The sequence below is a fragment of the Pristiophorus japonicus genome, chromosome 2 (assembly GCF_044704955.1).
Source record: "Pristiophorus japonicus isolate sPriJap1 chromosome 2, sPriJap1.hap1, whole genome shotgun sequence".
Lineage (NCBI taxonomy): Eukaryota > Metazoa > Chordata > Chondrichthyes > Pristiophoridae > Pristiophorus > Pristiophorus japonicus.
The window spans coordinates 254,912,958-254,936,429 of NC_091978.1; the positions used below are offsets into that span (position 1 = coordinate 254,912,958).

The 23,472-nt window shown below is 46.1% G+C and overlaps 1 protein-coding gene across 2 annotated transcripts in view; it reads right to left on the reverse strand.

Moving 5' to 3' along the window:
• Positions 1-23,472, reverse strand: part of alpk1 (alpha-kinase 1) — a 264,882-nt gene that overhangs the window by 41,586 nt on the left and 199,824 nt on the right. For both annotated transcript variants that reach the window (XM_070871246.1, XM_070871252.1), the window contains one exon: positions 14,319-14,423. In XM_070871246.1, the coding sequence (XP_070727347.1) occupies positions 14,319-14,423 (105 nt within the window). The remainder of the gene's footprint in view (positions 1-14,318; positions 14,424-23,472) is intronic.

Sequence of the window (23,472 nt, forward strand, 5' to 3'; positions counted from 1 at the left end):
TTGCGGAGGAAACCATAGGGCTCACCAGTGTCGGTTTTCTGAGTACGTATGCAAAGCCTGTAATATGAAGGGCCACCTCCAGTGTATGTGTAAAAGAAATATGACTCACCGTCTAGCAGAGGAGTCAGTAGATGACTTTAAATCCAGTATGATGATTTGGCCAGAGAGGCAGCTCAGCCCCAAGAAGAAGTGTATGGAGTGTATACCTGCACCACTGATTGTCCTCCAGTGAAGATGGAAGTCGAGATAAAGGGCGTTCCAGTCTTCATGGAAGTGGACACAGGAGCGAGCCAGTCAGTGATGGGCCAAGATGCCTTTGAAAGGCTATGGAAGGAAAAACGACCCGAGCTGGTTCCAGTACAGGAAAGGTTGCGCACCTACACCAAGGAGCTGATCCCAGTCCTTGGTAGTGCGGATGTAAGTGTAATCCATACTAGCATGGTGCACAAGTTACCTCTGTGGATTGTTGCAGATTATGGTCTAACGCTACTCAGAAGAAGGTGGATGGGGAAGATCCAGTGGAAATGGGAAGACCTCTTCACTCCAGCAATCAATGTCCCCCGTGCTCAGACGCAGAACAAAACCTCAGCTTCGCTTGGGCCAGGCACCCGATAACAGACCAGCGCAGCACCTGAGGCACAGACCGTCCATCACTACTACGTGGCAATGATCTGACCGGAGCGACCTAAAAGTACCTTCCCGGCTCCAGCAGCAGGACTCCTGGGGACGAAGATCGAATTCACAGGCACTCTTCCAGCTTTTGTGGCAGAATCGCGGGAGAGAAGGATCAAGGCAGTCGACCTCGAGGACAGAGACAAGATGGCATCCCTGCTGAAGCGAGGTTCAGCATGGCTGAAAAAAAAGATGGCCGCAGCCGAGGTGCCACGCTGAGGGACCAACAAGTGGTGTCTAACAGAAGATTTGATTGGGGTAAAGCCAGCAGGGTTCTCTTAAAGGAGACCTGCAACTAACTGAACTTAAAGAGACATTGTATGCATGGCAATCAATGTAACGAACCAATTAAGATTGTGAACAAAATATTGTTGCGAAATGTCGGTACCAGTCCTAATGTAAAGAACAAAATGTTGTTGTGAGATGTCGGGAATAGAGTGTCCCCAAAAGTAGCAAGCGAGCGAATTCGGGAGGGTAAAGCCGCTGATACTGATGCCCTGCCCCAGGTGTCCCCACAAGTTATAGGCCAGCGACACCAGGAGGGTGAAGGCACTGATCCTGATACCCTGCCCCACACTGCAGGCACCCGATGGCACTATTTGCCACGGACTTGGAAACGAAAACAGCGCCAATACATGCAGTCAGCCGCCATTGCTCACCACCCGGGTGGAGACGGTGCAGTCCCCAGACCCAGTCACTGCCTCGGCCATGTCCGGGAGTGAAAGGTCAGAACCAACGAGCTTCCCAAACAGGATCTGGAACAGCCAGGTTCCCAACACCGTTAGAGAGCAGGCAGAAGATTCATCAGCCCTCAAAGGAGGACAGGGAGGCCACACACATCTGTGGCTCTGCCCACCACTAGGCAATGGCAAAGGCCCTGAGTCCTGGCTAGGTGAGCAAACCAATCCCACCCCGCTAGCAGGGAGCACAGCGCCGCTATCAGACGACTAGGATCCCCGTCCAGTTGCTCTGGAACCTGCATCCTTGCATAGCTGTACTGTTACCTCAGTACTTACCATGACTGAACCATGAATGCAATCTACCCAATCCTGGTGCACGACCGCAAAATGTAACGAATGTAAGTCACTGAACCAAGGTGTCACGATACAAACTGTAACTTCCTTTCTTTGTACTTGCATTGTGTCTGATCCTGTATGTTAATGTAACAGGCCTGCTGCATGATCTCGCTGTGGGGGGGGTTGGGAAATGGATGTATGTAGCCATGGACACACACATGGATCACACCCAGAACCCCTACTGGAACCTCCACTGCATCATCGAAGCATCCAAACTGGTAACCACTATCCAATATTGTGGCAAAAGGACTTTGGGGTTAACAAGGAGAGAGCCAAGCCAAAGCATAGCCAACGTGCAAGGAATATTGGCACTTATGTCTGGGGAGAGTTAAGCTAGAGCACATAGTGCAAAGGTCATCGATACAAAGGATTTGGGGGAGAGTGATGTTATATATGCAGACTATAGATATACTCTCTGTATAGTCACTGTATAGTTGCCTAATGTTACTTGCTGTATTATCAATAAGGTTTACACTGTGTATATACTATGCTGGCACCACTAGAGGGTGCAAATGGTGGAGAACGGGGTTTCCTGCCCCTGTGGCAGAGGCTGTCCACCAGAGGGCACTGTGGTGGGAGACCTGAGGGTCACCTGCACAGGTGTGCAGGGCCATGTATAAAAGGCTGCCCACCATAATTGTGCCTCACTCTGGAGTTACAAATAAAGGACCAAGTTCACTACAGTTTGAGTACAACACATTGCCTCGTGGAGTCATTCATAAGTGCATTACAGACATTGTGACACCTTGGTTCAGTGACTTATATTCGTTACGTTTTGTGGTCGTGCGCCAGGATTGGGTAGATTGCATTCATGGTTCAGTCATGGTAAGTACTGAGGTAGCAGTACAGGTATGCGAGGACACAGGTTCCAGAGCAACCGGACGGGGAACTAGTCACCTGATAGCGGCACTGTGTCCCCTGCTAGTGGGGTGGGCTTGGTTTGCTCACCTAGCCAGGACTCAGGGCCTTTGCCATTGCCTAATGGTGGGCAGAGCCACAGATGTGTGTGGCCTCCCTGTCGTCCTTTGAGAGCTACAGAATCTTCTGCCTACTCTCTAACGATGTTGGGAACCTGGCTGTTCCGGGTCCCGTTTGGGGAACTTGTTGGTTTTGACCTTTCGCTCCCGGACATGGCCGAGGTAGCGACTGGGTCTGGGGACTGCGCCATCTCCACCCAGGTGGTGGGCAACAGTGGCCGACTGCGCGTATTGGCGCCATTTTCATTTCCAAGTCCGTGGCAAATAGTGCCATCGGGTGCCTGCAGCGTGGGATAGACCCGGGGCAGGGTATCAGGGTCAGTGCCTTCACCCTCCTGAGCTCGCTAGCCTATAACTTGTGGGAACAGCTGGGGCGGAGCATCAGGATCAGCGCCTTTACCCTCCTGAATTCGCTTGCTTGCTACTTTTGGGTACACTATTCCCGACATCTTGCAACAACATTTTGTTCTTTATGTTAGGAATAGTACCGACATCTCGCAACAACATTTTGTTCACAATCTTAATTGGTTCGTTACATTGATTGCCATGCATACAATGTCTCTTTAAGTTCAGTTGGTCGCAGGTCTCCTTTTAGAGAACCCTGCTGGCTTTACCCCGGTGAGTGTAGAATCTGTGCCTGGCCGTGAGGATGCTCTGGTTTGGTTTTAGTTTGTCGCAAATTATTTCAGTCAGCTCATCATATGTCTTATCCTTGGCCTTCGTGGGTGCCAGCAAGTCCCTGATGAGGCGGTAGACCTCAGGCACACAACTGGTCAGCAGTATAGCCTTGCGCTTCTCCGCCAATGTGTCCGTCTCCCCTGCCAGGTTGTTTGCCACGAAATATTGATCGAGCCTTTCCGTGAAGGCATCCCAATCATCACCCTCTGCGAAGTCTTTTAGTGTGCCAAAGGTAGACATAATCGCGTGAAAGTCCGTATTCTTGTCGCCAGTTGTTATGTTTGTAATGCACTTATGAATGACTCCACAGGGCAATGTGTTGTACTCAAACTGTAGTGACCGTGGTCCTTTATTCATAATTCCAGAGTGAGGCACAAGCATGATGGGCAGCCTTTTATACTGGGTCCTGCACACCTATGCAGGTGACCCTCAGGTCTCCCACCGCAGTGCCCTCTGGTGGACAGTCTCTGCCACAGGGGCAGGAAAACCCGGACTCCACCAGTTGCACCCTCTAGTGGTGCCAGCATAGTATATACACAGTGTAAACCTTATTGACAGTACATCAGGTAACAAGTCTCCATCTTATGCAACTATACAGTGACTACACAGAGTATATCCATAGTTTGTATATATAACAATTTCAACCTCCATCTCAAATTATCATGCTATCTCCCCTCTGAGTTCACTGCCCTCTTATCCTCCCTTAATCACTCAAATAAACCACATAAACTCCCCTGCTCATTATCATGGTCACCCACTTGACCTTACCATCTCATATGGCCTCGCTTCTCAATCACAGATAAGGACATCTCTGATCACTTCCTTGTATTGCTCTCCACCCACATCCCACAGACCTTCCCAGCCCTATTTCCTTCTGGGTCCGCCCTGGACAAATTTCTCTCCCAATTCACTTACAACTGTGCTTTCAAAATCCCAACTGTACAGCCTTTGACCCTCCATTTACCATGACATTTCTACAGCTACTGATCTGCTCAACCACACCTTCACCTCGACTTTTGATGCCCTGGTCCCCAATAAAACCATTACTGTTCACTATTCCAGGATCGTGGAAAGCTAACCCCCAGCTTCTTTTCTCTGCTGCAAACCGTATTCTTAAACCACTCTCCCCTGCCTCCTCCACCCTCACCTCCAGCAGCAAGTGTGAGGAGTTCACGGATTTCTTTGTCACAAAGATTGAGACCAATTGTTCAGCTGCCTCTACCGCTTCCCTTCCTATTCCCCTAGCCCACTGGGCCAAACTTCCTCTAAGATTCCCCCTGTTCTAGCCCTGAACTCGCACCTTTCTCTAGTTTCTCTCCTATCTCCCCATACGTTCTCTCCGAACTCATCTTGTCCATGAGACCATCCCCTGCTCCCTTGACTCTATTGCCACTAAACTGCTGACCACCCAACTTCCCTTCCTGGCCCCCATGTTAGCTGATATTGTTAACAGTTTTCTCTCCTCTGGTACTGTCCCCCACCCCTTGAAATCTGCCATCATCACTCCTCTCCTCAAAAATCAACCCTTGACTCCTCTGTCCTTGCAAACAACCACCCTATCTCAAACCTCCCTTTCGCCTCCAAAGTCCTTGAACATGCTGTCGCCTCCAAAATCCATGCCTATATTTACCCGAACTCCAAGTTTGAATCCCTCCAATCAGGTTTCTGCTTTACCACATTAGCGAATCAGCTCTTAACAAAGTCACAAATGTGACGGTGACTGTGGTATTCTATCTCTCCTCGTCCTTCTCAACCTGTCTGTAGCCTTTGACATGGCAGATCACACCTTCCTCCTCCAACCCCTCTCCTCCGTCGTCCAGCTGGGTTGGACTGCACTCGTCTGGTTCCATTCTTATCTATCCAGTCATAGCCAGAGAATTACCTGCAATAGCTTCTCTTCCTGCTCCCGCGTCATTAGCTCTGGTATCCCCCAAGGATCTATCCTTGGTCCCTTCCTATTTCTCATCTACATACTGATTCTCGGTGACATCAGCCGAAAACACACCAGGTTCCACATATACGCTGACAACACCCAGCTCTACCTCATCACCACCTCTCTCGATCCCTCCACTGACTCTAAATTGTCAGATTGCTTGTCCCGACATCCAGTACTGGCTGAGCAGAAATTTCCTCCAACTAAATATTGGGAAGACCGAAGCCATTATCTTCAGTCCTCGCCACAAACGCCATTCCTTAGTCTCTGACTCCATCCCTCTCCCTGGCAACTGTCTGATGCTGAACCAGACTTTTCGCAACCTTGGTGTTCGATTTGACCCTGAGATGAGCTTCTGCCCACATATGCATGCCACCACAAAGACCGCCTATTCCACCTCCATAAGATCACCCGACTCTGCTCCTGCCTCAGCTCATCTGCTGCTGAAACCCTCATTCATGCCTTTGTTACCTCTAGACTTGACTAATCCAACTCAGTCCTGGCCAACCTCCCATCTTCCACCTTCCATTAGCTTAAGCTCATCCAAATCTCTGCTGCCCGTATCCTAATTCACACCAAGTCCCATTCACCTATCACCTGTGCTTCACTGACCTACATTGGCTCCTGGTCCAGCAATGGTTCGATTTTAAAATTCTCATCCTGGTTTTCAAATCTCTTCATGGCCTTGTCTCTCCCAATCAGTGTAACCTCCTCCAGCCCAACATCCAATGATTCCTCTAAGCGGCGCAGCTATCTGCTGGTCCCGCACAGCCCAGGACCAGCTTTTCCAAAGTCAAATTTTGCACATGCACAAAACGGTAGATGAGCCGTGCAGTCCGTTAACACGAATGTTGCCCGCGATATCTGCGCTCCTCCAGGCCTTTTGTGCATCCCCAATTTTAATTGCTCTACCTGTGCCTTCTGTTGCCTACGCCCTAAGTTCTGTAATTCTTTCAGTAAACCTCCCTGTATCTCTACCCGTCTTTCCTCCTTCAAGACGCTCCTTAAAACCTAGGCTCCTCTTTGATCAAGCTATCTGCCCTCATAACACCTTATGTGGCTCATGAAGCGCCTTGGGACGTTTTACTTCATTAGAGGTGCTATATAAATGCAAGTTGTTGTTGTTGCTGTTGGCACACCGTTTTGAGTACTGCTGAGGGGGATGACTCATCAGGGGAGGGCAGCAGCAGCCAAGTTCATGGCACCATGGCTGGCTCTGCTGCACAGGAGGGCAGGAAAAAGAGTGGGAGAGCAATAGTGATAGAGGATTCGATTGTAAGGGGAATAGATAGGCGTTTCTGCGGCCGCAACCGAGACTCCAGGATGGTATGTTGCCTCCCTGGTGCAAGGGTCAAGGATGTCTCGGAGCGGGTGCAGGACATTCTGAAAAGGGAGGGTGAACAGCCAGTTGTCGTGGTGCACATTGGTACCAACGACATAGGTAAAAAAAGGGATGAGATCCTACGAGATGAATTTAAGGAGCTAGGCCTTAATTAAAACATAGGACCTCAAAAGTAGTAATCTCGGGATTGCTACCAGTGCCACGTGCTAGTCAGAGTAGGAATCGCGGCATAGCTCAGATGAATACGTGGTTTGAACAGTGGTGCAGATGGGAGGGATTCAAATTCCTGGGGCATTGGAACCGGTTCTGGGGGAGGTGGGAACAGTACAAACCGGACGGTCTGCACCTAGGCAGGACCGGAACCAATGTCTTAGGGGGAGTGTTTGCTAGTGCTGTTGGGGAGGTGTTAAGCTAATATGGCAGGGGGATGGGAACCAATGCAGGGAGACAGAGGGAAACAAAAAGGAGACAAAAGCAAAAGACAGAAAGGAGATGAGTAAAAGTGGAGGCCAGAGAAACCCAAGGCAAAAAACAAAAAGGGCCACTGAATATATAGGGGCTGCAGGAGGGGTCAAAACTAAAAATCATGGTTTAAAAACTGGTATTAAAACACTCTACCTAAACACACGCAGCATTCAAAATAAAGTAAATGAGTTGACGGCACAAATCATTACAAATGGGTATGATTTGGTGGCCATTACAGAAACATGGTTGCAGGGTGGCCAAGACTGGGAATTAAACATACAGGGGTATCTGACGATTCGGAAAGATAGACAAGAAGGGAAAGGAGGTGGGGTAGCTCTGTTAATAAAGGATGATATCAGAACAGTTGTGAGAGACGATATTGGCTCTAATGAACAAAATGTTGAATCATTGTGGGTGGAGATTAGAGATAGTAAGGGAAAAAGTCACTGGTGGGCGTAGATTATAGGCTCCCAAATAATAACTTCACGGTGGGGCGCGCAATAATCAAGGGAATAATGGAGGCATGTGAAAAAGGAACAGCAGTAATCACGGGGGATTTTAACCTTCATATCGATTGGTCAAATCAAATCGCACGGGGTAGCCTGGAGGAGGAATTCATATAATGCATACGGGATTGTTTCTTAGAACAGTATGTTACAGAACCTAAAAGGGAGCAAGCTATCTTAGATCTGGTCCTGTGTAATGAGACAGGAAAAATAAACGATCGCCTAGTAAAAGATCCTCTCGGAATGAGTGATCACAGTATGGTTGAATTTGTAATACAGATTGAGGGTGAGGAAGTAGTGTCTCAAACGAGCGTACTATGCTTAAACAAAGGGGACTACAGTGGGATGAGGGCAGAGTTGGCTAAAGTAGACTGGAAACACAGACTAAACGGTGGCACAATTGAGGAACAGTGGTGGACTTTTAAGGAGCTCTTTCATAGTGCTCAACAAAAATATATTCCAGTGAAAAAGAAGGACGGTAAGAGGAGGGATAACCAGCCGTGGATAACCAAGGAAATAAAGGAGAGTATCAAATTAAAAACCAATGCGTATAAGGTGGCCAAGGTTAGTGGGAAACTAGAAGATTGGGAACATTTTAAACAACAGCAAAGAATGACTAAGAAAGCAATAAAGAAAGGAAAGATAGATTACGAGGGTAAACTTGTGCAAAACATAAAAACAGATAGTAAAAGCTTTTATAGATATATAAAATGGAAAAGAGTGACTTAAGTAAATGTTGGTCCCTTAGAAGATGAGAAGGGGGATTTAATAATGGGAAATGTGGAAATGGCTAAGACCTTAAATAATTATTTTGCTTCGGTCTTCACAGTGGAAGACACAAAAATCATGCCAAAAATTGCTGGTCACAGGAATGTGTGGAGGACCTTGAGACAATCACTATCACTAGGGGGGTAATGCTGGACAGGCTAATGGGACTCAAGGTAGACAAGTCCCCTGGTCCTGATGAAATGCATCTCAGGGTATTAAAAGAGATGGCGGAAGTTATAGCAGATGCATTCGTTATAATCTACCAAAATTCTCTGGACTCTGGGGAGGTACCAGCGGATTGGAAAGCAGCTAATGTAACGCTTCTGTTTAAAAAAGGGGGCAGACAAAAGGCAGGTAACTATAGGCCAGTTAGTTTAACATCTGTAGTGGGGAAAATGCTTGAAACTATCATTAAGGAAGAAATAGCGGGACATCTAGATAGGAATACTGCAATCCAGCAGACGCAGCATGGATTCATGAAGGGGACATCATGTTTAACTAATTTACTGGAATTCTTTGAGGATATAACGAGCATGGTGGATAGAGGTGTACCGATGGATGTGGTGTATTTAGATTTCCAAAAGGCATTCGATAAGGTGCCACACAAAAGGTTACTGCAGAAGATAAAGGTAGGCGGAGTCAGAGGAAATGTATTAGCATGGATAGAGAATTGGCTGGCTAACGGAAAGCAGAGAGTCGGGATAAATGGGTCCTTTTTGGGTTGGAAATCGGTGGTTAGTGGTGTGCCACAGGGATCGGTGCTGGGACCACAACTGTTTACAATATACATAGATGACCTGGAAGAGGGGACAGAGTTTAGTGTAACAAAATTTGCAGATGACACTAAGATTAGTGGGAAAGCGGGTTGTGTAGAGGACACAGAGAGGCTGCAAAGAGATTTAGATAGGTTAAGCGAATGGGCTAAGGTTTGGCAGATGGAATACAATGTCGGAAAGTGTGAGGTCATCCACCTTGGAAAAAAAAATAGTAAAAGGGAATATTATTTGAATGGGGAGAAATTACAACATGCTGCGGTGCAGAGGGATCTGGGGGTCCTTGTGCATGAATCCCAAAAAGTTAGTTTGCAGGTGCAGCAGGTAATCAGGAAGGCGAATGGAATGTTGGCCTTCATTGCGAGAGGGATGGAGTACAAAAGCAGGGAGGTCCTGCTGCAACTGTATAGGGTATTGGTGAGGCCGCACCTGGAGTACTGCGTGCAGTTTTGGTCACCTTACTTAAGGAAAGATATACTAGCTTTGGAGGGGGTACAGAGACGATTCACTAGGCTGATTACGGAGATGAGGGGGTTACCTTATGATGATAGATTGAGTAGACTGGGTCTTTACTCGTTGGAGTTCAGAAGGATGAGGGGTGATCTTATAGAAACATTTAAAATAATGAAAGCGATAGACAAGATAGAGGCAGAGAGGTTGTTTCCACTGGTCGGGGAGACTAGAACTAGGGGGCACAGCCTCAAAATACGGGGGAGCCAATTTAAAACCGAGTTGAGAAGGAATTTCTTCTCCCAGAGGGTTGTGAATCTGTGGAATTCTCTGCCCAAGGAAGCAGTTGAGGCTAGCTCATTGAATGTATTCAAGTCACGGATAGATAGATTTTTAACCAATAAGGGAATTAAGGGTTATGGGGAGCGGGCGGGTAAGTGGAGCTGAGTCCACGGCCAGATCAGCCATGATCTTGTTGAATGGTGGAGCAGGCCCGAGGGGCTAGATGGCCTACTCCTGTTCCTAATTCTTATGTTCTTATGTTCACGCATTCTTCAACTGCTAGCATTCCTCTTATTCAATCTATTTTACTGCAGGACAAATTGGCGTACAAGCCTCACCACAGGTAGGACACTGGAGGTGGGAGGATCCCTAGCCATAAGTACTCACCCCCTTCAAAGAGAAGATCATGCAGTTTGTGGGATGGCAGTCAGCTCTTGCTCTGGGAGATGGCGAGATTGGTGGCACCTTGCTGGCACCAGATTACTGACTGAGCACCTACACTGTCGCACCACGTAGTCTTGGCTTCTACCCTCCTGTCCTGCAGATACACCACAATAACGGGCGGCACAGGGAGAGAGATGAGGATGGTTAAGAGGATAATGAGGACCAAACCACCCAGGCCGGAGGTTAGAGTCATACAGGAAAGGTGGCACTTAGGTGGTGCTGACATCAGGTAATGCATCGTCATGTGGTAAAATGTGCAGTAGTTTGAAGAAAAGTTCTTTCATTTGAACGTGGGGGGAACGGAGGTAAACCTGTGATGTTGAAGATAGACTTTGTTGTACAGAATCGAAGACTTCAGTGATGACATGGGCTGTGATGCCTCTATCTGCATAAGATTCTTTTGCTCTATCCAATGGTGCTGCTCCCCTTCCATGGCAAAGACGTACAAGAGTATGCCCATAGGGAATGCCATACATGCTCCTGAGAAGTCCTGAATGTGGGTATTAGGTGTGGGATCTTAAAATCTGCCAGTGGCCTGACCCTGTGAGAAGTGGCCAGAAGCAACTGCAGATATTTGTAGCCTGAATGGGAAAAAACAAAATTGCTTTCCACCTGCAGAAATTCAAAGATCTCCAGGCTCTTCTGTCAGGAACTTTTCACTTATATCTTGATCAGCTCACCCTGGCAACTACTGCACCTCAGAGAACTCAGTCTAACTTATCCCAAGTGCAGCAACGGTCCACCTCAGGATTATAAAAGCTGCTTCACCATTGGCTCTCACTCTGACATAGGCATATGAGGCCAGTGGCAATTTGGCGGGCAAATTACACGGAATGCTCTAGAAGCATAACTAAACTCAAGGAATGCTTTTAAAGGTGAAATTTGAGCGAATATGGCTTCCAACTGAACCTCCTCCCTGAAGAAATCTCCTCCACCATTCTTGCATGCTACGTACACTAGAAGCAGTGAGAAAATTCACCCGAAGAAATCAGTACAGAAATACAAGCTAACAAAAGAAATTCTGAAGCTAAATTTAAATACAAATAATAATGATCAACAATCAAAATCTAAATACAAATTAAGTTTTAATGGTGAATTGTGGGCTGGAAGAGAATCTCACTGAAGAGAGTATCAAATGCTGTCATGACCCATATATAGCTCTAGTATTTCTTAGCAAACCATATTCAAACAGCACGATGCTCTTGTCTGACCACACCTTAAATGCTGTGTCCAGTTCTGGTCACTGAGAGGTTCAAGCTAAGAGAGGCAATTTAGAGAAATCACAAGGGTGGTCCCTAGTCTCAGAGGACTGAGATACAAGGAAAGATTCAACAAACTTGGGCTGCTCTACCTTAAAAGCAGGGGACTAAAAGGTGGCTCTAAAAAGGGATCTAACATTGTAAACAGTATGGAAAATGTAGATCTGGAACATTATTTCAAACTAAATTGCAGGAATAGAACAAGGGGACCCAGGTTCCTATTAGTAAAGGCCGAACTTCGGACTTACATCAGGAAGTTCTTCAAATAAAAGAGTGATCAACACATGGAATGGACTTCTGGGTAAAGGAGTGAGCATGAAAACTCCAGAATTATTTAAGGATCAGTTAAATGCCTCATCAGGGGACTGAAGAGACCTCCTGAATGGATCAACTAAAGTGGAATGAATGGCCGTCCTCATCCTTATCTATCTTGTGACCTTGTGAACTTCTGAGCCAATTTGAATCATTCATATGTATTCATTCTTTTTTATATACCTTCTGTAGAATATATTGATTGTTGACATTTCTCGTTCTTTCAGTCATTCAGGAGAGAAATCAGGCTCTATTTCAAATCACGAACATTTTCTTTACCAGAGCCATTGTTGGCTCAGCCATTGCTTGCTGACTCAACTGCTGCTTCCTGGCTTTCAAAGCGTCTACTGTCATATACACATGTGTAACGTCAAGTTCAGGATTGCTGTTGGGAAGCACTTCTTCATGCAAAGAGAAATTAATACCTGGCACGGTCTAACAAATGGGGCCATGCTGGTAAAAACTCAGAAATCATTCAAAAGGCAGCTGGGTACTGTGATTTCCAGCATTTTCTATTTTTATTTTGGGTACTGTGATTGGTGTTTGTGGAAGGTAAGCAGGATGAGTCGAATGGCCTCTCTCATCTGTACTAGTCTTTGTGATTGTATGCACAGGCACGGGTAATTACTCAGCTGGTACAAGAGCAGGCCTGTTTCTAGGAGTCAGTATCGAAGCTAGTTGTAAAAAAGCAAAATACTGCAGATAATGGAAATCTGAAATAAAAGCAGAAAATGCTGTAAATACTGAGCAGGTCAGGCAGCAACTGTGGAGAGAGAAACAGAGTTAACTTTTCAGGTCGATGTCCTTTCATTACCTTCCATTCTGACAAAAGGGTCATCGACCTGAAATGCTGTTTCTCTCTCTACAGATGCTGCCTGATCTGCTGAGTATGTCCAGCATTTTCTGTTATCTAAGTTAGTTTGACTTGTTTCATCAAGCAACATTTCACCTTGAAACATTTTATTATTGTCAATACTTTTCTCACAAATATTACAGAAAAGATAGAAAACCAAATTATTGACCTCAACACTCTTTTTAACGAGTAAGACTCAGAAAGTTATTGGCAGCTGACACCACATATAGGGCCCAAGTTTCCACAAGAAAAAAAACGGGTGCCCCTCCGAGCTGGGCGCCCGTTTTTCGTGCCTAAAACGGCGCCTAAAAAAATCCTCGGTATTCTCCACCTACTTACAGGTCCTGTGGCACTCGGCGCAGCCAGCACGAGCTGTGGGAGGGCGGAGCCAGGTCCCGGCGCTGAAAACAGTGCCCTGCCTGGTTACTGCCTGCCTGCCCCTCCCTCCCTCCTGTTCGCGGGAATGACGCTGAGCTGACTGTAAGGCTTCCACCTCAAGTGGAAGGCTGCTTGCTGCCTGGTTACTGCCTGCCTGCCCCTCCCTCCCGTTCGCGGGAACGATGCCACATCGCTGAGCTGACTGAAGCACTTTCACACAGGTAGGAAGATGGTTTATTTAATCTTTTCTTGGCTTATAAATGTTTATTCAGGTTGGATTTATTTGTATAATATTTGTAGAAGTATAAATAAGGATTTATTGTCGAATTTAATGAATTCCCCTCCCCTCCCCCCCCCCCCACCTCGTTCTGGACGCCTGATTTGTAACCTGCGCCTGATTTTTTAATGTGTAGAACAGGTTTTTTCAGTTCTACAAAAATCTTCACTTGCTCCATTCTACTTTAGTTTGGAGTACATTTTCACTGTGGAAACTTTCAAATCAGGCGTCAGTGGCCGGACACGCCCCCTTTTGAAGAAAAAATTCTGTTCTAAACTAGAACTGTTCTACCTGACGAGAACTGCAGAAAAAAAAATGTGGAGAATTGCGATTTCTAAAATAGTCCGTTCTCCACCAGTTGCTCCTAAAAATCAGGCGCGAATCATGTGGAAACTTGGGCCCATTGACATAGACAGACGGTACCCACTATCAAAAACCTTCCAATTCAATTCATTTATTGTGAACAAAAACTAATTTTGTTGCATGAAGGATTTGTTCCACATTACAAACCACATGGTTGAATATATTGGGAATGCAAGCTCAAACAACTGAATTCAAAATGACCACTATTAAACTATATCATATTTCCAGAGGTGACAGTACATAAAATGATTCTGGTTAATAAAAGCTTTTGTAATTATTAACACATTTAAATAATCCAGTAACAGTTTTCAAGCACTAAGCAAATTGACTACTGTTTAACTCCATCTATAACTGAGATGTGTTTTCCTTTCAGGGTTCATTTCCTCTGGTTAGTGTTCAATATTTTGTCACATGAAAGCAATTTAGATGGATTTAAAAATAAAGGTCCGCCCTCTATTTGACAAGTAAATTAAAATATATTTCCAGTCCTGCTACAGATCCCATACTCACCAAGTTTGTCAGCACAAAGAGTGGGGTGTACTGACTGAGCACAGCAGCCAGTTTCCCTGCCTCAGCAGCTGCCAAGAGCCGCTCACTGCAATCTTCAACCACAATCTGAGAAAGAAACAGAAAGTCAGGCTGCATTAGTTTAATCACTAAATACATTATGAAATGCTTTTTTTCACATTTGCATTACTTAATAAACATAAAAAGATGGGCAATTCATTGGAGTATCAGCAGGATTACTGATTGCACCTCTGTTGTCATTCAGACCCTCTGTGCACAATGCAGTGCCTGAAATGAAACAAAAGGAATCTCATTCTCTCAGGCCCAGTTAGTACATTGCAAAGCAGAGAACCATGAAGGGGAATGCCTGTTTCTCCATGTGGAAGGAAAGCAGAGTGGAAATAAGGCTCACAGTGGACCAAGGCTGCAGCCATGGCTCATGACACCCTGGTACAAGAAGGCTCATGCAGCAAGTAGAATGATTACCAAACACATTGGCCGGTAAATTTGATAAGGCCCGAAAAGATTTGCTCGTGCCCGTTTAGAAAGTGCAGGTAGCACATTAATTTGGTGCTGATTTCTAATGTAAATGATTTTAACATATAGCACGGCAACTTTCGCGCTGCTGATAGGCTGTGTGCTCAGTAAAGAGGCTCAATGATGCATCGCAGGGCTGTCAGTTTTGAAATCAGTCTCGAGCCCTTAAAAGTGAACTGCCTTCTGAAAAATATAAAAATCATTCACAAATCGGCAGTCTGCCTTCTTCACATAAAAATGGTAAAAGTGCTTCAGCAGTAGCGCAAATGGCTCAACAGGCCAGGGAAAGGGCACCCAGGGTCTCGGATGCAACATTCGAGCTTTGTGCAGGAGATCAACACTGAATGAAGGGGCCAGGAGGCCCTCCAGAAAGAAGAATGTGGGACCAGATCACCGAAGCCGTCACTGCCAGCAGTGTCGCCCCAACGACCTAGCTCCAGTGGCCAAACAAGTTTCATGGCCTCAGACGAATGGTCAAGGTGGTGAATGCATCTTCAAAAGCCATCTCCTACCAACTGCACCACTAGCCTCATATACTGCTCAATTCGTAACCTCCCCCCCACCCCACCTATCACTCACCTACCAACAATCTCTACCAAACATGAGGCACACCTCACATTCCGAGCTTCATCTCACCCCCTTGGAGGAGACAGTGCTGGGCATTTTTGGCAGAGGCATGGCTGCGCCCTTGGCTAGCGGCGGGGTTGAAAGAATACAAGATGCCAGTATCCTCATACATTATCCTCCTCTCAAATTCCACTTCCCCCTCATCCCATAATATCTTCTGATGCTGCACAAGGTGTAAGTATGCACCACTTGCTTTCCCACCCTCCCCTTACCACAACTCCACCCTTGTGCCTTTCTCATTTCACTCACCCAAGAAGTCCAGCCTGCCCAGCCAGTGATTGACCAAGGAGAGGGAGAGGAGAGTGAAGAAGAAGAAGAAGAAACACCCTCACTCGATTTCACACTGCCAGCCACCAGCTCCTCAAGGTCGTCCTGCAAGGGCCATCTGCAGTGTACCTCACTGAAAGTCAGCAGCCTTCCAACAGCCACTGGGGCAGCATTGCATAACATCACTAGGATAGGTAAAGGCACACACAAGACAGTCACTAAGGGAATACACAAGGGTGATTTGTTGATTTTTTTGATGTAATATTGGATCCACATATGGATAAGGTTGGATCGGAAAGTTTGCTTTGTGGTTGCTTTTATTTCAGCATTGTGGCCAAGAGGACACTGTGATGGTCAGTAACAGAGGGAAGGTAAGGTGACACAGCAACGATAAAGGAACAAAGAACAAGGAATGTCAAAGAAGAGGATGGGTGAAGGCATGATAGAGCAAGGGGTAAATGTGACAAGGAGGAATTCATTGCAGCGAGGAAGACGGGTACTCCTGGAATAAATTTAAATGCTTTCCAGCGAGAGCCGCAGCTGCCCTATTTCTTAAAGCTGCAATGCTTATCTGCAAAGTAAATGCGCCCAAACTGCCTTCTACAAGTTCTTGGGCAGTTCCTCAGACACCATTTATTCTTATCTTTTGCTGGGCTCAGCTTTATTTTAATGTGGTCTCTTAGAAAGATTTCGATGGGTTAAGTTGCTTTGGACCACTTCCTGTATAGGTCTACAACAACACAATGCAAAAGCAAAATACTGCAGATGCTGGAATCTGAAATAAAAACAGAGAATGCTGGCAATCTCGGTGGGTCAGGCAGCATCTGTGAAGAGAAAAACAAAGTTAACGTTTCGGGCTTGACGAAGGGACTACAGATGCTGCCTGACCCATTGAGATTTCCAGCATTCTCTGTTTTTATTCCTGTATAGGTCTGTTTGCAATAATTAAAGGTTACAAGCAGAAGAATATTACATAGGTTCATAGCTCCAAAAAGTACATTGAAAATGGCAATCTCATATAGCTGCACAGCTTCCGAGACATACTTCATGCTACAAACTGAGGATGCATATTCCTTGTGTAAATCCCCTTTAAGAATGACATAGAATTACATAGGCCGCAGAATTCGGTACCTTAGCAATTAAGGCCGGTTTCGGAACTAAAATAGCAGCTGCCTCGCTTCCATCCACTTCTGGGTGGCCAGCACTTACCATCATCTTGGTGAGGGCGATAGTGCAGATGGGACGTGCGTGCGCCGTCAGTATGCAGAGTAGGCAGATCGTGATGTCAGTCAGTGTGCAACGCTGATTTGACGCACAACCTGCCACTTTGGAAGTCGCCTTTCCAAACAGCGCCCTCTCCTTAACATGAATAGCTGCATGAGAGACCCCCAGCAGCATTATTTAAAGGGACAAATCCAACTTGCAGGTAAGTTGATTTGTTTTCTCTTGTACTGGCTCTTGCAGAGTTTATATCAACACTGGCTTGCAGAAACATAGAAACATAGAAAATAGGAGCAGTAGTAGGCCATTCAGCCCTTCGAGCCTGCACCACCATTCAATATGATCATGGCTGATCCTCTCTCTCAACACCATATCCCCGCTTTTTCCCCATACGCCTTGATGCCTTTTGTGTCCAGAAATCTATCTATCTCCTTCTTAAATATATTCAGTGACGTGGCCTCCACAGCCTTCTGTGATAGAGAATTTCACAGGTTCACCACCCTCTGAGTGAAAAAATGTCTCCTCATCTCAGTCCTAAATTTCCTACCCCACATCCTGAGACTGTGACCCCTTGTTCTAGACTTCCCAGCCAGGCGAAACATTCTCCCCACATCCAGTCTGTCCAATCCCGTCAGAATTTTATACGTTTCAATGAGATCCCCTCTCATTCTTCTAAACTCTAGTGAATACAGGTCTAGTCGACCCAATCTCTCCTCATACAATAGTCCTGCCATCCCAGGAATCAGTCTGGTGAACCTTCGCTGCACTCCCTCTATGGCAAGTATATGGGACTAGATGTGGAGGGCAAAAGCTTCCCTAGCCATGCGAGTTTTTTTTTTGGTGACTGGTTTACCCGTGTTTCGGGAGGTCAGGGGTCATCCACACATGCGCATAAGGCAAAGAGAGGGGCAGAGAGAGAGAGAGAGAGAGAGAGAGGATATCGAGAGAGGAAGAAGGCAGTGAAATAGAGGAGAGAGAAAAGAGATTTATACATATTAGAGAGAAAAGAGATTTATACAGATTAGCTACAGATCAGAGAAAATATGTCCGAATGTGAGTATGATGTGGGGGATGGGGGTGGGGCGGCGGGGGCGAAAGAGGGCGAAACCCTCGTCGATGAGGTGCAGTCCCGGTGGGGCCAATTAATCAGGGGTGCTTACGGGAAACCCCCACCTCATGTGTATCGGAAGATTTGGGCCCAGATCGCGGACGTGGTCTCCTCGGCTTCCCATGAGGCGAGGACGTCCGACCAGTGCCGGAAGCCATGGAACAGTTTAATAGCTGCAGCAAGAGTAAGTAGTATTTTATATTGTACTGATGCAAATTGTAATTATAATAATAATTATAATGAATCTCCTGGATTGAATTTAAGCTTGTTATTCATACATGTATTATATGTGCTCCCTGTTAAGGTCCGGACAGGGCTCTGAATCTGTGCTGTTTTTAAGTCTCTCTGGCTGCTGCAGTATAGAGCGATGTATATGTGTCAAGTTGTAGCTCCGAAACAACCATGCATGTAACGTTTTAAACTGTTGTGTCTTACTGTCGTTATAATCTACCAAAATTCTCTGGACTCTGCGGAGGTACCAGCGGATTGGAAAGCAGCTAATGTAACGCCTCTGTTTAAAAAAGGGGGCAGACAAAAGGCAGGTTAGTTTAACATCTGTAGTGGGGAAAATGCTTGAAACTATCATTAAGGAAGAAATAGCGGGACATCTAGATAGGAATAGTGCAATCAAGCAGCTGCAGCATGGATTCATGAAGGGGAAATCATGTTTAACTAATTTACTGGAATTCTTTGAGGATATAACGAGCATGGTGGATAGAGGTATACCGATGGATGTGGTGTATTTAGATTTCCAAAAGGCATTCGATAAGGTGCCACACTAAAGGTTACTGCAGAAGATAAAGGTACGCGGAGTCAGTGGAAATGTATTAGCATGGATAGAGAATTGGCTGGCTAACAGAAAGCAGAGAGTCGGGATAAATGGGTCCTTTTCGGGTTGGAAATCGGTGGTTAGTGGTGTGCCACAGGGATCGGTGCTGGGACAACAACTGTTTACAATATACATAGATAACCTGGAAGAGGGGACAGAGTGTAGTGTAACAAAATTTGCAGATGACACAAAGATTAGTGGGAAAGCGGGTTGTGTAGAGGACACAGAGAGGCTGCAAAGAGCTTTGGATAGGTTAAGCGAATGGGCTAAGGTTTGGCAGATGGAATACAATGTTGGAAAGTGTGAGGTCATCCACCTTGGGAAAAAAACAGTAAAAGGGAATATTATTTGAATGGGGAGAAATTACAACATGCTGAGGTGCAGAGGGACCTGGGGGTCCTTGTGCATGAAACTCTTTTAGGTCCTTGTGCATGAATCCCAAAACGTTAGTTTGCAGGTGCAGCAGGTAATCAGGAAGGCAAATGGAATGTTGGCCTTCATTGCGAGAGGGATGGAGCACAAAAGCAGGGCGGTCCTGCTGCAACTGTATAGGGTATTGGTGAGGCTGCACCTGGAGTACTGCGTGCAGTTTTGGTCACCTTACTTAAGGAAGGATATACTAGCTTTGGAGGGGGTACAGAGACGATTCAATAGGCTGATTACGGAGATGAGGGGGTTACCTTATGATGATAGATTGAGTAGACTTTACTCGTTGGAGTTCAGAAGGATGAGGGGTGATCTTATAGAAACATTTAAAATAATGAAAGCGATAGACAAGATAGAGGCAGAGAGGTTGTTTCCACTGGTCGGGGAGACTAGAACTAGGGGGCACAGCCTCAAAATACGGGGGAGCCAATTTAAAACCGAGTTGAGAAGGAATTTCTTCTCCCAGAGGGTTGTGAATCTGTGGAATTCTCTGCCCAAGGAAGCAGTTGAGGCTAGCTCATTGAATGTATTCAAGTCACAGATAGTTAGATTTTTAACCAATAAGGGTTACGGGGAGCGGGCGGGTAAGTGGAGCTGTGTCCATGGCCAGATCAGCCATGATCTTGTTGAATGGCGGAGCAGGCTCGAGGGGCTAGATGGCCTACTCCTGTTCCTAATTCTTATATTCTTATGTTCTTATGTTTCCATGATACTACCTAGTCAATTAGCTTTTGCCATGCTCTTTTCTCGTTTGCAGAAGAAGATATCTAACAACCTTGCGGAGCAGAGGCTCACTGGAGGGGGCTCTGCTCAGGTATAACCGTTGACGGACCTCGAGGAGCGTGCAGCTGCGCTGGTGGGCCATGAAAGCCGTTCGGCCACCACCTGCGGTCTGGCGGAGCCCAGCTATGCGTCTTGTGAGTGATGTGTCAAACAGTTTTAAAAATTAATGTAACATCCTGTAACTATAATGCAATATGCAATATCCGAATGATGTCATGTCATGTCATGTCATGCATGCAGCCTTTGTGCATAAGAAGCAATAAGAGCAGGGGATGCAGCCGCTACAGCTTTCTGGCGCAGTGAAATCCATGTATTGATATGTAACGTCTCTCGTTAATGTACACCTTTATGTTCTAATAAGCTCTGTCATAAGCTTCGTCTTCCACTCCAACACGCCCACCACGGCAGGAAGTCTTTCCATTGCCCGCTGCACGCCACCTTTGTCTCGGCCTCTGGGGACCAAAACGGGCCGGTGGGCCTCAGATACCGAGGGGAAAGGAATCTGGAGGGAAATGTGGCAGCAGGTCCAGGTAGGGAGGGGGGGGTGTTTTTGCTAAAATTGTTGTGTCATCTTAAATTCTGTTACTGTTAAATTCTGTTACTGTTAATGTTAAATTCTGTTACTGTTAATGTTCGTTTATAGTTGGGGGAGGGGGGGGGGTGTTGATCAAAATTTTTTTTTAATTCTTTGTTAAAGTAATAAATTTTTTTGTTGAATTTAACAATTGTTGTGCATTGTCTTATAATAACATAAGTTTAGTTAAGTTAAGCATTCATCATCATCATCATCATCATCATAGGCAGTCCCTTGAATCGAGAATGACTTGCTTCCACGTCAAAAAGTTCATAGGTATTTCAATGAAGGACCTACAATTCCAGGTCCCGAACTAAATCCCGAAGGGTGGAAGATGCTTGTGCGTGGATTTTTTTAACGTGTGGTAGCCGTTGCACACCAGCCACCACACGGGCTTGACAGAGCTAGGACATAATGCAACTGTTGTACAACAATAGCCAGGCCAGGGCAGTGCAGGCAAGGCTAAAATGTAACTCAATGCAAATGCAACTTTTGTTTAACCATAACTGTAACTGTGACTGTCCCCAATGTAAGTTCATGCAAAGCGTTCATTTATGAGCTGCTGACGCAACAACTTTGCAGCCGCATAACTCCTACGGGATATCGCCGGTCTTCTGGGGGTGGTGGGACCATGGCTTCATCGCCAGGCTGATTGTCCTCCCCGAGGTCCTCACCAGCCACCTCCTCCCCCTCCTGCTCCTTGCCATCTGCCTCTTCCACCTCCCCTCCTTCTGGAGGTGGATCAGCAGCCCCAATTTGCATTTGTTGTCCTCTCCTTATAGCTAGGTTATGCAGCATGCAACGCACCACAATAAACTCAGCGACCTGGTCAGGGTGGTACTGTAGGCTGCCACCAGAGTGGTCCAGGCATCTGAAGTGCTGCTTTAGGACTCCAATTGTATTTTCGACGAAGTTGAGTGTAGCTATGTGGCTTTCGTTGTAACGCTTCTCGGCTTCAGTAACAAGATTACTCAGTGGGGTCATCAGCCAGCTGGCAAGGCCATATCCTGTATCCCCCAGCATCCAACCGTGACCTTCTGGCTGATTGACAAACAGGTCAGGGATAGCACTCTCACACAGGATGTGCGCATCATGGATGCTGCCAGGAAATGTAACATTTACTGTCACGATTACTTGGTTGCGGTCGACAACGAACTGCACATTCAGGGAGTGGAATCCCTTTCTGTTATGAAACACCTCCGGGTTCTGTAAAGGGGCTTTCAGGGCACTGTGCATGCAGTCTAATGCCCCCAGCAACTTGGGGAAGTTTGCTATTCTCGAGAAACCCAAAGCTCTCCCGGTCTGTGTCTCCCTGGTCATAGGGAAGTTTATAAAGTCCATCCTGTGAGCGTAAAGGGCTTCAGTCACCTGTCGAATGCAGCGGTGTGTGGCGTGCTGAGAGATATGACAGAGGTCGCCAGCTGAATCCAGATGCGTAGAAGGATAGTGCCGCAGTAACCTTTACCTCAATAGGCAGTGCAGTTCTGATGGTGCTGGAAGGCTGCAGATCCCCCATATTGAGCTGGCATATCTCATCGATGACCTCGTTCTGGAAGCGCAGTTGCCTAAGACACGCGTTTTCAGACAAGTTGAGGTAAGATTGCTTTTCCTTGTACCTTCGCTGGCTGTATGCTCACCTCCTCTGTCTCCGCATTACTCTGCCACCTCTTCGATTAATCTTTTCGGAAACCAGCGTGTGAGCAGTTACAAGTAATGGCAGAATGCCATCACTATTAATCATTTTCACTTGCTATAGATGCACTTTTTAATTAAAAAATGCCTAATCTACTATGCTAATATTAGTATAATTAAATATAAGTATAAATATGAGGGGATCTATCTGTAAAAGACCCTTAACTAACTCACAATATATAAGCTCAACTTTTTTAGCTGTCTCCTCCCTTCCTCCAAAATTCAAAATGGTGTCCGTAGTGCCCAGTTCTGTGAGGAAGGCCCGGGAAAAGCAACTATTCTCCAGCGATGTTCCCGGTGAGCGATCAGCCCGACGATGCGCCGAATGTTCCACTCGGCGATGTGCGGGCGATCACCTCAGCGATCAGCTCAGCGATGTGAGTCGAAACTTGGGGGGGTTAATTTTCCAGTGATGTTCCAGCCTGAATTTCCACTTTTTGGTCAAAATGGGCGATAGAAGGCCGTTTTGGGTGATTATGTGGGCAATATATGGGCGATGTGAAGTGGAAAGTCTAGCACATCCTTTCTTAGGTAAGGAGACCAAAACTGCACACTATACCCCAGGTGTGATCTCACCAAGGCCCTGTATAATTGTAGTAAGACATCCTTGCTCCTATACTCAAATCCTCTTGCAATGAAGACCAACATACCATTTGCCTTCCTAACTGCTTGCTGCACCTGCATGTTTGCTTTCATTGACTGGTGTACAAGGACACCCAGGTCCCTTTGTACATCGACATTTCTCAAACCATCACCATTTAAATAATACTTTGTCTGTGTTTTTCCTACAAAAGTTGATAACTTCACATTTATCTACCTTATACTGCATCTGCCATGTGTTTGCCCACTTACTCAACCTATCTAAATCGCCTTGCAGCATCTTTGCATCCTCCTCACAACTCACAATCCCACCTAGTTTTGTGTCATCAGCAAACTTGGAAATATTACATTTGGTTCCTTCATCCAAATTATTTATACATATTGTTAATAGCTGGGGCCCAAGCACTGATCCCTGTGGTACCCCACTAGTCACTGCCCACCATCCCAAAAAAGACCCATTTATTCCTACTCTCTATTTCCTGTCAGTTAACCA